Consider the following 16305-nt stretch of genomic DNA (forward strand, 5'->3'; position numbering starts at 1 on the left):
GTTACACGCCATGCTCATACGGTGCGGGTTCGCAGAGTTCTGCCGCGTATTATAAAGGTTTTCTGGAGAAAACACTCAGTTATTTAAAAATAGAACGTGATATCAGCCGGAATCCGGAGCTTAAACGGTTTCCTGTTTTCTCAACAATAATAAAAAAAAGGTTCCAGATTTACTGTATCATTGAGAGTGGAGTCTAGGGGCAGGCGGGACCCCAGGGGCCCGAGATAAGCAAAAGGAACTGTTACTTATTATAAATCTGTCATTCGCAGACAATCGCCCCGTCTGGGAACCGCCGATACCTTAAGAGTCTTTTGGGCTGTTTGACCCACCCAAGACGCTCCCCGGGAGGACTTTCTGATGGAACGAGGGGCGAGAGGAGAAGGGACAGCTGGGTGTTTCTGAAATTTTCCAGAAATATGAAGATTCGGAAGGTTTTCTCTGCTGGAAAGAGTTCTAAACACAAAAGTACGGAAGCAAAACACAGCAGGAGCTGCCTGAACCTTTTTATATACATTTCCACTTTCACATTTCTTCTAATAATCTTAATAAATGCTTATCTTTTTCTTTTGGAAATTAACTGTGATAAACTTGTCAGGAAGTCTTGTGGGGTATCGGGGTTCGGCGTCCCCAGGGGTTAATAGGCGCCGTTTGTAATAATTATTGTTTGATTTCTGTATGTCTCGGTATATGTGGTGATTATTGTTTATGCTTTGTTCTCCCTCACGTCCTACCCTGCCCCTGTGCCACATGCCCTGCCGACGGACGTTAACCCCGCGTAGCCCAGATACCATCAACTCAACCCCAGCGCTCTTGTATGGAGATACGCCACGAGTCGTGGGGTACAGACCAGGGGTGGTTCAGAGAGGGAACCTCCTGCAGATTCCCGGTCGCTGGGACTGCCAGGGGAACGGAGATTGGCCTGCACGGTTATCGTACGCATGCCGGCGATCTCGTGGTCCGTCCTGGGAAAACGATGAACTGTTGTCGGTCGGGGTCCCTTCGGCCGATCGCATCACTTTTTGGACAGGATACCTCAGGACCCGTGGATACCATCATACCCCAGGATACCATCATCCCCCCCCGGGGATCACCGCCGCTGCTTTGGGATCACCCTGGGAAAGATGCCTAAAGTTATACCGACATTGCGGCTCTCAGTGGCCTAAGCGTGGCGCAGGACTGTCTAGGCAGGGCGGGAAGATGCGGACTACCCAGTGAGTCTTCTTCCCACCTAACCTGTATATAAGCCTGTGTGTTTCCCCAATTAATCTCGTCTAATGCTTCAGGTACTCGCCATTGTCTTTTTCAGTGAGTCACCAGCACGGTTCACTTGCGAGTGAGTCACCAGCACGGTTCACTTGCGAGTGAGTCACCAGCACGGTTCACTTGCGAGTGAGTCACCAGCACGGTTCACTTGCGAGTGAGTCACCAGCACGGTTCACTTGCGAGTGAGTCACCAGCACGGTTCACTTGCGAGTGAGTCACCAGCACGGTTCACTTGCGAGTGAGTCACCAGCACGGTTCACTTGCGAGTGAGTCACCAGCACGGTTCACTTGCGAGTGAGTCACCAGCACGGTTCACTTGCGAGTGAGTCACCAGCACGGTTCACTTGCGAGTGAGTCACCAGCACGGTTCACTTGCGAGTGAGTCACCAGCACGGTTCACTTGCGAGTGAGTCACCAGCACGGTTCACTTGCGAGTGAGTCACCAGCACGGTTCACTTGCGAGTGAGTCACCAGCACGGTTCACTTGCGAGTGAGTCACCAGCACGGTTCACTTGCGAGTGAGTCACCAGCACGGTTCACTTGCGAGTGAGTCACCAGCACGGTTCACCTGCGAGTGAGTCACCAGCACGGTTCACTTGCGAGTGAGTCACCAGCACGGTTCACCTGCGAGTGAGTCACCAGCACGGTTCACCGTTTAATCCACCGTTCTCTTTTCTCTATCAATTATAAAAGTAGTTTTAATATTTCTTGTTATGTACCTGGATAGTTGCTGGTTAGATGGGTTTGAAACCATCTAAGCAGCAACAATCCAGGTACATAACAAGAAATGTTAAAACTACTAAATTCTGTTAATGAAAGTGGAGTTAAATTACATATATATTAGTAAGTTATATATCAATGCAGCCTTTGGAATTTAAAAAAATAAATTAAAACCCCCCCACAAAATATTAGTAACAAAGGGAAAAAAAAAAAAAAAAATCACCATAACAAACCTTTAATGTACGGGGCTAACAGAGATCCACTAATATACACAAGAAAACACGTGAAGCTCTTAGTATATTAAAATACATTTTTTGTGTCATTTTTAAGTTTTAATAACGGTACCCTGCAAATGTACATTCCCCATTTGGTAAAGAACCCCTTAAAAAAAAAAAAAAAAAAAGAACAAAAAAAAAAACAATCCCTAAAAAGTATTTTTATACAGATGATTGGCTGAATGTTAATTTATGCATTTAATGTTCAGCATAAAACCGCAGACAACACGGGGCGGTCACTGCCGACTCGGCTTTCCGTTCTCCAACACGTCCGATCTGTCAAAAAGTTTGAATAAATAGAAAAAAGGTTAACAAACAAAAAAATGCAATTATCTCCTCCCACCGCTGACACTTATCTACCATTCCTAGTTGTCTCCATTTTTTTTTTCTTAAACCATACCAAAATGAAAGATTTTTATAAAAACTGACGCATATTTTCTAACTTCTGCCATTTTAAAAATCCAGAACCGATGCTGAGCTTTTTGGAGGCAACTAAATCGGGTTAGAATTTCCAGTTTGGGGTCTCACCCGTTGTCCTCTTTGAGATGCTGGTACAATTCAGCTTTGTTGTTGACGGAATTGAGGCGGCCGAAAAACTCCTGGTGTTTCTTGGAATTGGCGGCGTGGATTCTCGTGGTCCAGAGCGTCAGCAGAGACATCGGGCCTGTGAGGAAACACCGCGTTACGGACGAGGTTATTGCTCACTCATGATCTGATCAGCGCAGACAAGGCTGACCGAAACATCGAATGATCACCTTTGGACTTCTCTACGGCCGGCACGTCCTCCACCGCACTGCGAGGCTTCTTGTTAGGAGGTTCTGGAGAGTCTGGGGAATCCTTGATGACCTCAGCTTCTGCCAGGTCCTCCTTCTCCCGATCTATCGCAGATTTCACCCTAAATAAAAAGTATTTGCGTAAAGTTTCAGTTTTTAATAGGAGAGCTGGCACCCCAGAACCCCCCCACACACACTCAAATCACATTCTGGAGCTCTACCACTGAATGCCGAGTGTCATAAAGCCGCCTACTGGGCCAATTACCCCCTTAATGCTGCACACAGTAACAGAGGGGGAAGAGGCCACATTAATACCCTGAGCGTACAGGCGCCGGGGAATGACTTACTTCTCCGATTCCTGCCACTTCTTGTCGTGCTCATGATCCTTGGAGTTCTTCTCTGACTTGTCCTCTTTGTCGTCCCTCTTGCGCCCTCGTTTCTTGCGCTCCTCCTCTTCGGGCGGCTTGCTCCGGCAGGCCAGGAGGCAGTCGAGTACCCGCTGTTGCTTTTCCGAGCCGTTAATGTGCGCTCGGACCAGAGTCTCCAGCTCGTTCCACATTATACGGTACTGCTCGTCTCTGCCGGGCAAAAAGGAGATGCGTTAAAAGAAGAGAAAGACCCCAAAAGCTTGCAAACTTCTGTATGGATCAGAGTCATGGAACAATGCCATTAACAATAACTCTTGGACTCCAAACCCAATCTCTGTATCACAGGCCAGGGCAGACAGTTTCATGCCCTCCAGGGCATCTGGCATCTCACCTTTTGGGTCCTTTGCCTCTGGTACCAGCCGTAGAGATTGGGAGCGGGTCGTTTTTTCTCTCCATATCCACCAAGTTGTAAATGGTTTTCTGACAGTTCAGAACGTCCTCTTCAGTCAGCGACTCCTTGACTATCACGCTGGCCAGAGGTACAACCTGAGGACACAAACAAGCTAACGGATTCCCACGGAAAGACCCAGAATAAGGGCGAGTCTGAAGCGGCTGCGGTTAACGTAAATCAGACCTCCGATTCTTAAAACATTACACAGCAATTAATCCCAAAACTCAAAACATAAAAAATGTGTGACCGATCCACATTGAGCGGGTCTTTTCAAACTTCAGAACCAACAAGGCAGGATAAATGTAACCAATGCAAGATATCCTAGTTTGCGGAGATGTAGTTTAGGACTTAGATATTATTATACCTAATGAAGACTGCAAGAACGTCAGACTACGGTCCATTCATAGAAAAGGACCCACAATACCCATATCTGGGGCTTTCCACCCCAAACGGTCCCCCCGAGCGGGACAATCACCTCCAAGCCACTGTCACGGGGCATATTCTAACTGCTGGATGGAAGAGATGTATCGCGATCTAGACTCACAGCCTGCATGTTGAAGATGGTGGTTTGAGAGATGATCATCGGCCAGTAACGCGTGTGTCTCTCTAGCTGTTCCTTGGCTCGCTCCAGGGGAACCTCCGTAGTCCCGTCCATCCGGTACCGGGGCTCCGGAAAAGGCATCAGCCGGTTTTCTCTCATGAACTCCCCAAAGTCCTAAAAATTCAGATAATTCTATAGAAGCATCCAAATCGTACGTAGTTTGTTACATGAATTGTAATAACGCAGGACCTTTAAGTAACGCACAGCAGCTGCTATAAGTCTCAGTTTAATCACCTAAAGAAACCCCTTATAACGAAGCTTAAACACGCATTCAAATCCTATCCGCTTAAACCAAGCGTGGAAGAAACAGACGGACTTTGTGACGGGCCAGGAAACTTGACAAGAAAGTTACCGTAATTCTATAATCCGTGACTCTTCCTCCGCAGCCCTCGCTGATGGATGGCGGATCTTCCAGTATGGATCGGGAGCTGCTCAGCACGTGCAGGAAGATCTCTCCTCCGTGGCTACTTAGCATGTGGCTGATCACTTTGGATCCAGACTTCCGCGGCTGCTCCAACAACACCGACCGACCTGAAAAAACACACACATCACGTAACCGGAGAGCCGACGCGATAAATCATCGATGGAGTCCGACAAACCCCTTTTGTTAAATGATTCCGACCCGCAAATTTTAATATTACTTTCTTACCATTAAGAAGAAAGTTGGTGAGGCACGAGGAAGGTCTGCTATTCACATCTACGGGGGAAATTCGGAACGCTCCCGTGCAATAATGCAGCTCTGACAGAAAACAGTCAAACCTCATATTAGTCACTTAGATGGAGCTTCTTCCAACCATAAACCAACGTCTAGATATAAAGGCTAGGAGATTATTTTTTTTAGCCGTCTCAGTCCATACGCAAATCTATCAGCGCGGCACGTAATCCGCCCCGGCGGCGGGTCAGTGAGATGACGGGTTGAGTGTCTTCTTTTAAACCCCATGATCTTTCTCCTCTAGGATCGCAGCGTGCCGGACACTTCCAATCCAAATCCCCGAAATGCCTACTTCTTGTGAAGTAAAGAGATTTGCGTTCTCACCCACGCTGTTTGTCCGCGGCGTGCACCATTTCAACGTCACGGTCTCCTTTAGGCTTGGTTCTCGACTGTTACCAACGTGCCCATCACCTACCAAACAAAATGCGACACGTTTACCGCCAATCAACCAGATACAACCAATGTAAGAATCCTTCAGCAAGAGGGGGTAGAATACACCGACAGAACATTATCACGTATGCAATCCTTCCGTTGAGCTTTAAATACACTAGGATCTATCTTTCTTCACTTTGTGACAATTTCCCTTTAATGACCGATAGCAGCGTGAGGTGCCAGCTGCGACACGCCGGAGATGACCCGACGCACGTACCGCTCTTCGCAAACTCTACATGCGCTTCTTTGTGATGTAGCAGCTCCACGTCATAGTTGGCCGACGTGTTTGCGTGTTGTTCTTCCTTAAAGCGGAAAAAAAAACAAACAGAAAGGAGCATCATGAACGGGTTCTGCTAAAAGCAGTCGAGAACGTGAACGCCCCAAAAAAAGCCCCATTGGTATGTTTTTTTTAATATAAAACATATAATAACGTAAGAATCGTCACAAAATGACAACAGGCAGCTCAGAAAGAGAAGAACAATTTATGGTGAAAACTAAACTGTTCGTTTTTGAGAATGTTCCTTTTTTTATTTATTTTTAAAGAATTTAGAATAAGTTCCTGGTCGCTGCAAAACTTTTACGAAATACTCCCTGCCTGCACAGTGTTAGTAACACGAATGAAAGCAAAGCCACGCTCGAGTCAACATGGGTTAGATCCCACAGGAGATTTTAAACGCAATAACTCCAGGATAAAAAAAATAAATATATATACATTAAAGAAAAGAAAAAAAATAACAGAAAAAAAACTATAGATGTAGGGAAAAAATGGGCAAGAGGACATAGATGTGGCACATCACGAGAACACAGAAGGAGAGAGGATCTACAGGACGACACGGGGGGGGGGGAATTTAACTCGTGATGAAAGCAGAAGCCAACGCTTTAGTTATCGGGTTCCCCAGTCCTGCTCAGGGGGAACATTGGTCCTCGAAGAAGATGTTTTTGCAAAATGTACTAACCTGATCACAGACATTGAGTGTGGGCTAGTGAAAAACAGAAAAATATGATATGGAGAGGGGGAAAAAATAAATAAAACCATGAAAATTCAGAAGCTTTTCTAAGAAGTTAAGTGTGACGGCTCGGGGGGACTGGACCTTACCTTCATCGGGATGTTGGTGATGGTTGTGGACGCGAGGTCAAAGTGAAGCTGCACCAGCTGGTTCAGTTTGGTGGCAAGATGGCGTCCGGCGCGGACACTGTGCACCTCGCTACTTAACGCAGGGGACAGCTAGAGACACAACACACGGGATTAACACGGAGTCCGGGAGTCCCCCGTTAATCCGCGATTATTACTAAATAAAATAATTTAAAGGGTTAACATGATTTTCACCCTCAAAACCACATTAGGTGTCCTGAAAAGGCAGAGGTGGGGAGCAGGGGCTGTAATATCACAAGATCCCCCGCAACCGAGAGCTCTACAACTATTTAAAACTCTACACTTCTGAAAGAGGTCTGTAAGGCGAGGTTATAACAACCAAACTGTCCGTCTACATCGGGGTAAAAGAGGAAAGATTTGTGTAATTGTATCCGGGGATAATATCTGCACCCTTTTCGCATCCGCCGAGCTGCACCGTTTAGTGTTTTACCTCTTTTCTGGGGCGATCGGAAACCAAACTCTCGTCACCAACGGGGTACGTGTGAATCAAAACCAGTTCGCATTTCTGAATCTGCATCAGGCTAAAAAAGGAGCAGAGAAGAGACGGTCGGCAACCAGCGAGACAGACGTCAAATCAGAGCGATCTGATCACAAAAACAGATGCTTCTTATAATTAAAGCGCTTATCTGATCACCACCTGCTTAAATTTGGGTAAAAGTGACCGTAAATATTGAAATATATATAAGAAACAGCCCCGATCATATTCACGTTTACTCACTGATCCGATCCCGCCGCCAGCTTGTTGTGGTCGTGAATCGTTTCATTTACGCATTCTTCCAGCATCTGGACGTGGCTGTCGCTGTAACAGACGGGACAGGGATTTGTACTTCGCCACGGCACACGCATAGCCAACCAGCACACGCAACCCGCAAAGGAGGATTTAGAGACTCGTGTAAAAGATTTCGAGATGCAGAGTTACATATTAAGTACATATTATAGGAGAAGTAACGGTATCTTAACTCGTCTTTTACCAGCACTGTACAGATAGCGGTAACATAATGTTCATGGTATATATTTTTTTCTATGTCCGTTTAGTAGGGAAATAAATGGCGCTGAAATAACCTTTTTGCGTTGGTGAGACAGATTATTCGGCCCCTATTCGCCACGCGGTCCGCATTCTCCATCAAAGCCGTCCGGGCCTCGTGCTGGTAATCTGTGATTTTACATAAGGTTTCCACGGCTGCGACAAGTCCATGCAGAATACTGCAGCACTCGGGGTCCGCACGAGGGTTTGGGGGGCCGATCATTGCCAAAGCTGCCATTAGCTGAAGAGCAAAAAAAAAAAGTTATTATTCAAACGTTTCCATCGAGAGAGGAGACGGCAGACGCGGCCCAGCGCTAGAAGCTTTACCTCCTGCAGGTTCTGGTCTTCCTGACTCCAAGAATTCAGAATCCGGGAACAGGAATCACTGACGATAAAATTCACCTACGGAAAACGAGACAATTATTCACATCTTTCAGTTTATTCCATCCCAAGCATCAATGCATTCTTTATCCACCTGCCCCGTCGGTCACATACATGTCCTCTCTCACGTCCTCAAACTGTCTCTCTTCACCTGATGCGCAAACAGAACAAACTGAACTCTCTTCCAGATAACCAGCTGTCACCCGCCGTCGCATTTCACTCCGTAGAACCGATCGGCACCCCCGTGGCAGGTATAAAGGGGTAGCGGCTGCTGTGTCCGCGCATAATTAAGGCCCCGGGTTCTCTGTGTCAGTGGAGGGCAGGACTCATTCCAGTATTTTTATTTAAATGCCTGGTTAGGTACCCATCGCTTTACTTCCCATGCTGTGTCCACCGCTGTATTACGTCATCTACGTCAGAGCCGGACCATCCGCAAACACTTACCAGTTTCTTAAACGGAAATATATCGTACATTATCCTGCAGTACTCCATAGAGGCTTCCACCGCGCATGTCCACAGCGATTTGGAGATCGGAGCCAGCGGGATGATGCCGTGGGTGCGATTCTTTGTCAGCATGTCGAACTCTACGTGCTGGCGGCACGACTCTGCCATGTAGGGGCAGTGATCCACCACGAACACCGTCTTGTGCGACTCGGAGAAGGTTTTCATCGTGACCTGTGTGTCATGGGGGCAATCAGAGAGGAGACATTTTATTTCAGGTACAAGGCGTAATCCCGGTGCGGTGCTAAGCGTGGAGCAATCTGCAGGGAGATTTCACAGGTTGCCGTGGTGACTGCTCCTCCTTTAGGGTTTTAGTCCAGAACTGCTCTTCATAAGTAAAAGCTCGGTGTACACAGTAGCACAGAGGCACAAAAAGTAGTACCTCCTAGGCCCCTATCTGCCCCAGCAGCAACCTCGGTGCCCCAGCACATCCTGATCATGTCTGCTCTTTGTCCCAGAGGGGTATGTCCGCTACCACCCAGGGTTCAGTGTTGCCCTCACCTGTCTATGTGGTCCCTCCTCACACAGCTGATGTGGGGGTTCTATATACCCCTGTCATGCCCCCATGTCCCAGACGGGGCCCTCCTAGCAGTCTCTCCCAGCTTCAGCCAGCAGAACCCCGCTCCTCATTGACCGCCTGGTTCGCGTTCAGGGGATTCTTGTCCCTGCAGGTTACCGTAGCTGCGCCACATCGCGCTCGCGCAGGAAGCGGCTGTATGGCTGGCGCGCGCGCGCGCGCGCGCTGTCCAATGCCTCCTTCGCCAATAGCAGCTGGGGGTGTGTTTTTTGTCAACGCGCACGCGCAACCCGGCGCACGGTAATCGCGTCTCCGATACTAGCTCCAGAGAGTGGCTCCATGTAGTGACGTCACGGGATGTTGACAGCTGGGAACCGGGGAGCGGAAGGTGGGTAGGGTGACGGTGTGGCGTTGACATAGCCGGCAGTGATAAAACCAAAGCCCGTGAAGAGCAGTCTGTGAACCGGAGCTCGGCTACAGACTCCGGGAGAAAGAAGGGCTCTTTTAGGGGGGCTGTTTAGGTGACTTTGTGCCCTATTGCGGGGTATTTGTGTACCTGGGCGGGGCATGTAGAAGACGAATAATGGGGCTTATTTACTTCATTTATAAAGCCGTTCCCTGCTGTTTCTATACACATTATCGGGGCTTTTAGGGCTGTAGAACCCTGCGATCCCCTCATACCCAGCAAACATTCTGACCTCCTAGAAAAGATGGACACCAGGGGAGGAGAAAGAGGGGCATCAGTGGAGGGGAGAGAGGGGCATCAGGGGAGGAAAAAAAGGTATCAGGCATTTGGGGACCAAAGAGGGACTGGCCAAACTAAAAAGAGACACTTGGCAGTTGTGCAGTTAGCTTGCATTGCTTCCAATGCTTGCCCCCCCCCCACATCTTCAGGCCAACGGACAGTAAATGGAAATAAGAATTCTGGGTGACGTGAAACATCATTTGCTGTTTTTTTATATTTTAATAATGATTTCCGGCGCGCTCTATGAATGTGGTGCCGCTTTCTGACTTTTTTTCTTTGTAGAATGAGCTGCACAATAGAAAAGGTGCTGATGGATGCAAAGGCCCTGGTGGAGAGGCTGCGAGATCACGACGGTGCCGCCGAGGCGCTCATTGAGCAAACAATGGTGCTGAATAAGCGCGTGGAAGCCATGAAGCAGGTCAGGCCCTGGACGCAAAATCTGTAGGAGATTTTAGTTGTAGTGGTTATTTTCAGTATTTAATTTGTCCAAATTGTTAAAGTGACGTTCCGTAGATACCCATGAGATCAGTAACAACTTCTTATTTCTTCTTACAACGTGCTTGTTCGGGTGACAGATGCTGTTCTAAGTGTTGCCATAGCAACCACCTGTACTGTGCTTACTAACCTTAATGTAACATACGATGGTTTCATTGCTGCATGCCTTATTGCACCCTTTTATTGTTTTTTGGAAATTAAATAAGTGATTTACCTTAAATGTCGCCGTAAGTAGCGCCTGCCGCCCCTGAGCCTGCGAAACGCGTGGATCTTCGGCACAAGATCTATTTTGATAAGTGAAATATTCCTGATAGGCCCGAGCGGTGGGTGCTGGGACAGGTTTTTATTCCTTGTAGCACCTAAAGCAGCAGCCAAGGGAATTTGCCACAACGTGAAATCATCTTAATGCTTCCCACTGGCAAAGCCTCGCAGGGAATGTATAACCGTTCCTGTATTACCTGTGATTTCTCCAGTACCAGGAGGAGATTCAGGAGCTGAACGAAGTAGCCAGGCATCGGCCGCGATCTACGCTGGTACTGGGTATCCAGCAGGAGAACCGGCAAATCAGGGAACTGCAGCAGGAGAATAAGGGTAAGCGCGGCGTGCAGCCGGAACTGACTGAGACGTTCAAAGGATTCCGCGCTCGCTGCAATGATGTTGCTTCTGCCAGGCATGCGTCGTGGGAATAGTTCCTTCAATAAAGATTAAAGAATATATTAAATAGTCTAATAATTGGACGTAACTGTATCATGTGATGTACGTGAGGTCAGCACACGCGTTGCTGGTTTGGCGGGTAGTTTTTGTGCAGGCAGATTGGGGCAATTCATAATTTTTTTTTTAATGTTTTGCCAGAGTTGCGCACGTCCCTGGAGGAGCACCAGTCTGCTCTGGAGCTGATCATGAGTAAGTACCGCGAGCAGATGTTTCGCTTGTTGATGGCCAGCAAGAAGGACGACCCTGGGATCGTCACGAAGCTGAAGGAGCAGCATTCTAAGGTAATTCAGACTTTGGCCCCGTGTGCGTGAAGTTGTCGCTGATCACGCTGCACTTTTAGCTTTTTATACACGGATTAAACATGTATTTTTAAGCATTTTTTCTGGGCAGGAGTTAGTGACGCCGTTTCGCTTGTTTTGTCGATTTCTCCAGGACTTACAGCTTCACGTGGAGAAGATCAGCGAGATGACGGCGGTGATGAGACGGGCTGTAGAGATAGACGAGCAGCAGGGAAACGAAGAGTACGACCGGATAGTAAAACTGGAGGTGAGGGGTGACTTTATTCCTCCCTGCTCTCCTTCTAGCCGTGCCTGACACGTAATAAAGCGATTAGGGGGCAGTAAGCCGGTGCTACTGTGTTACTGATTGACAGCGGGAGCACGGCTTTGTCAAACATACATTATAGACGCTCGTTGCGATGCCACCTATCAGTGAGGCTCAGTGGCCATAGAATCCATGTCAGCCACTTCTTGGGATACGTTACAAGGGAGGGGGAAATGCTTTTGGCAAAATATGGATAACTATTGTTAAAATGTTTGCATTTTTTCCCCCTACGGCTGCAGCAAGAGAACAAGCGCTTACGTGAAATCCTTCAGATAACACGAGAGTCTTTCGTGAAACTTCAGAGAGATGAGACATCAGAGAACCTGCCGGTGGCTGCGCTGATCCACGGCGCTGATCTGAGCCTCCGGAAAAGCTGATGTGGAACGGCGCGTTTTGAGTCTGCGTCACTTTGAAAGGGTTGGAGTGTCAACATCCATTGCGAGAGGGGGACAGGATCCTTAAACGCTCGCCCTCGCTTTGGCGTTAGATGTGGAACTCTGGAAAACTGACTGCAAACACCACTGAAAACAATCAACCAGACCTAAAAAAAACTAATAGATTTTTTACCCAGGATTACTTGAAATCTCCAAAGTTGTTATGCGTGAAAAATACAAAAATACGAAGGCATCGTGAATATTTTTACTGCGTAGATGAAACTGTCCGGGTGTCTGCAGGACGTCGTTTTCCTTCATTCCTCGAAAGTCTTCAGTTATATTTTAAGACTATTTAAAAGGTGCAAACGTGTTTTCCTAGTTGGTGTAAAATCCTTCGGTGCGCTCGGTCTGGTGAAAGCTGAATTACTCTGAGTATTAAGACAGCATTTATAAGCTCCTCGGGCAGGGGTAACATTAAAATGATTTATCTCACTTGTGAATAATTTTTGTGTACGGAGAGAATTATATTCTAGAATGTCTGCATGTTACAGAAAACGACGTCTCGGTTAAGGCTGCCTCGGGGAGGTGTTTACAACAAGGCACCCGATACGTGACGCTGTATGTGACGGAGCAGCGGGGTGACACAATGTGTCCGTACTCGTCACCTGCAGGCATCGCGTCTGTCAACTGTTCGTGGTCTGACCTACAAGCACCATGTGAAGCTATAAAGACGATGAGAGCTTCTTTAAACAGCATAAAAACTTACGCAAAGGGAGCTGTTTCAGCTTCTTCATTCGCTGTGCGTTACGAAGAGCCAACTCAATGCGCTTCTGCTCGAGGAAGAGCTTGGCTGGCCCTGTATAATGTATTGTTAAGTCAGGAGGATTTCTTCAGTGTCACACTGCATAATGCAGTATACAGGGCCGGCATGGGCCTTTCAAAACAGAGGAACCTACCACCGGTGGCTCTTCATGTAGCTGAGACCACAACTTCCCTGCCTACTCTCCCTTTAGTGAACCCCATTTTTTGCATGCCTGCCTTTTAGCCCCCTTTGCCCCCCAGGGCTCCTTACCGCTCAGTGTCACATTTCCAAGCCAGGCTTCAGACACCGAGGAGAGCTACTGGTCCGAGCCGACATCAGAAGCGCCGTACAGGGGGCCAGAGCATGGCAGCAAATAAAGCTATTTTATGGGAATACATGGCTTGGGTAAGGAAGTTCCACGTATTTACCTCCCACTCGATGAGCCTACAATCCATTTTGTTTATTCATTTTAATCATATAATTGGGTAATAAAGACAACTACTGCAGTTTTACAAGAACTCTGTTTTTTCATTTTATTTTCATTCATTGAATGTTTGGTTTTCACACAGGAAAAAATATACATCTGTCACAGGATGTACATAGGACGACATATGTTAATCAGACATCTAAATATTTAGAATATAACAAATGTCATCTACACTCAGATTAATCTGTACATTTTTGGGGAAAAAAAACATCAAATTTTAACTAGGAAAGAAAGCCAGAAGAAAAGAAAAAGAGAGAAGAAAGCGGTAAGAGCAGGAGCTGTGCAGGCCGGTTGGCCATGGTTTACTAAGCCATTAGTTCTAGACCGTAAAGTAGTGCCCTTTTCCCTTCCATTAAGTTGTTGGATATTTCATCTCAAGCGTGCCAGGAGGGTATTACGGAGATCAGATTTCAAATGGGCTGCCTGGGCCATCAAGGGCAGTTTGCTTTGTGCCCCGGTTCCCTGAGCTGTGTGTACCATATTTTCCCCCGGGTACGGATACATTTTCTTTGTTTATACCCCTTGACATGCCATTCCACCCCCCCAGATATGCCTTATACCCCCTATATGGCACTGTGCCCCCTGATATGCCTTATACCTCCAAACATGTCCCGCTGGTATGCCGCTCTGCTCCCCCCAGACTTGCCCCCCGTGCTCCAGACTACCTGGTGTGTAGTGGGTGAACGTCTGCGCGATGCCCGTAGATAAACCTCTGCTGGCGGCCGGCTGCCAGAGAGAAGGATCCAGGTCTCCTGCAGCTCTGCGGGGATCCGGATCTTAGTGTTATAGCCCAACCTCTATGTTATCTTATATTCGATAAAATTGAAGGACCAGATGTCAAAATTCTAAATGAAACAATTTGCTCTTCCCAAATGTGGTCTTTTACCTCCCAAACAAACTGACAACTGACAAACCCATGCATGGGCAGTATAACTGTAATACGGTCTGATGGGATCAACTGAATTAGCCAGCTTCAAATATGCCCCAAATAGCACATGGGGCAGAATGGCCAGATTTGGAACAAAAGGGTTTCAACATCGCAATATGCTACTTCTACTTGCCATATAACTTGCAAAAAAACATAAAATCAGTGGGTATTTCTAAACTCAAGACAAATAGAATCTATTTAGTCGCAGGTTTTTCATTAGCTTTTGTAGATGAGTAAAATATTTTTCAAATAAGAGTCAGAAAAAGTGCTTTTTTCAATTTTGTTGACAAGATCAAAAACACCCCTATTCCCCTTGCACTGTGGAACAGCCTGCCGTGATTGTGATGTCATAGTGCTGTGACATCACAATGCTGTGATGTTCTGTAAAAGCGCATCCAGACACTGTGGTTGTTTCAGATTGTGAGCGGTAGCAGTACTGAGCACAGTTACCTGTCCACGACAGGCAGCGAAATTGAGCTTTCAATTGACTTTAAAAAGACAAAATAGGCAGAGATTAAAAGGCCTTCATTCGTGTGACGCAATAGCCGGCACATAGGCGCGAGTCTCTGCACCTGAACATCTTTGACTGACTCCCGACAGGTACACGTTTCAGCCGTCATGGAGCGCACTTGCTTCGGCACTCCTGGCCCTCGCACAAGCAGCAGAATAACATTCACGCTGTTTGTATTTGGCTGGGCGCTCTTATGCGGCGGATCTCTACTTTCTGTCTATGGGTTCGCGACATGCCAGTCCGACAGCTGTATCGCCTACAAGGTGACGGGCCCGGTACTTGCCGGGTTAGGGCTGGCATATTTAATGATGGCAGAGTTTACTGCCCAACGAGAGAGGAGAAGGAGGGAATTAGAAGGAGACCCGACGGATCCAGATAGCAGCTTCCTCTGCGGGAAAAGCCGGCAGTTTGTGCAGTTCGTAATACTCGGGATGCTGTTACTGGCTTGCGTGGTACTGATTTGTATCCCAGGACTTGTGCTACCAGCCTGCAAGCCGGTATCCAACACAGACAAACCCCCTAAAGTCTGTGAAACTCCCTTAGTGAAGACAATCGTAATCATACTAATCGTCTTCTGTTACTGCGTGGCTATCCGTCTGAGTAAAGACCGTCGGGACGGCGACTCTGAGGAGGACCCAGAAGCCTGCAGATATCAGCCGCTTCCTGTAAGGGTGGGTGACGAAGTCTTCACGTTCCCGTCAGCCCTACCTCCACACTTTGCAGGAGGACATGATTGGCCAATGAGCAGGGACCCTCCTTCCTACGACAGCATCCTGTTTGAAAGGGGCGACCGTGATTCCGGCGGACGCAACGGGGAAAATGAACACACCGTTCCATGGCGATGGGGGCCGAGAGTAGAATACATCAACGAGCCTATCCCTTCGGAGCCACCTCCAAGATACGAGGACATATTCCCTACTGAGCCGCATCCTGAAGAGAGTTCATCATCATCATCGTATTACTCGGTTTCAGAATCATCGGAGTCGAGTGACTATGAGCTCGCACCAGGACCCTAAACATGGAAAGTCTGAACTGAATCGGGGGGGTTTTTTTTCTAACATTTCGACTCAGTACAGTGTTTGAGCCGGAAGCGTCACCCAAAACATCACATCTGACAATATCCAGGTCTGCAGATAAAGGACTGAAATCAGACCGGGTTTTTTGTCAGTGCCGGCACTGTATATGACGCCGGTTGAAATGTTTTTTTCCCCCCCGTGAGACTTCCCCTTTAAATAACAGATAAATAAAATGACATCTTTTCATGGTTGCCCCTAAGACAGTATCTGTGTGTGTTTGTGTGCGTGTTGGATATACCGCGTGTACGAGGTCACATTATCGTATGGAATCTATAACAAATCTCTTACATGTGAAACTAATTTGTTATCTAAAATAACATGCCACTCTGCCTCCCTCTATGCCACTCTGCCCCCCGGCTATGCAATATAACCCCAGACATGCCCCTCTGACCCCCCCCT

General features: G+C 47.5%; 3 protein-coding genes across 3 annotated transcripts in view; 2 read left to right on the forward strand and 1 right to left on the reverse strand.

Annotated features, from left to right (window-relative positions):
- Positions 1 to 16305, forward strand: part of ETFRF1 (electron transfer flavoprotein regulatory factor 1) — a 203325-nt gene that overhangs the window by 179503 nt on the left and 7517 nt on the right. The window lies entirely within an intron of this gene.
- INTS13 (integrator complex subunit 13) lies at positions 2407 to 9373 on the reverse strand. Its single transcript, XM_053464421.1, has 17 exons — positions 9156 to 9373; positions 8598 to 8828; positions 8100 to 8174; positions 7811 to 8013; positions 7467 to 7547; positions 7179 to 7269; positions 6692 to 6820; positions 5813 to 5897; positions 5488 to 5574; positions 5101 to 5190; positions 4804 to 4982; positions 4395 to 4565; positions 3791 to 3945; positions 3379 to 3609; positions 3014 to 3153; positions 2787 to 2922; positions 2407 to 2534 (listed from the first exon to the last, which is right to left on the reverse strand). The coding sequence occupies exons 2-17, from the start codon at positions 8820 to 8822 to the stop codon at positions 2495 to 2497; spliced, it is 2118 nt and encodes a 705-aa protein (XP_053320396.1). The 5' UTR covers positions 8823 to 8828; positions 9156 to 9373; the 3' UTR covers positions 2407 to 2494.
- FGFR1OP2 (FGFR1 oncogene partner 2) lies at positions 9462 to 12594 on the forward strand. The gene is made up of 6 exons (XM_053464427.1): positions 9462 to 9559; positions 10199 to 10334; positions 10885 to 11002; positions 11264 to 11406; positions 11558 to 11671; positions 11968 to 12594. The coding sequence occupies exons 2-6, from the start codon at positions 10200 to 10202 to the stop codon at positions 12103 to 12105; spliced, it is 648 nt and encodes a 215-aa protein (XP_053320402.1). The 5' UTR covers positions 9462 to 9559; position 10199; the 3' UTR covers positions 12106 to 12594.

Source organism: Spea bombifrons, chromosome 4 (genome assembly GCF_027358695.1).
Source record: "Spea bombifrons isolate aSpeBom1 chromosome 4, aSpeBom1.2.pri, whole genome shotgun sequence".
NCBI classification, from domain to species: domain Eukaryota; kingdom Metazoa; phylum Chordata; class Amphibia; order Anura; family Pelobatidae; genus Spea; species Spea bombifrons.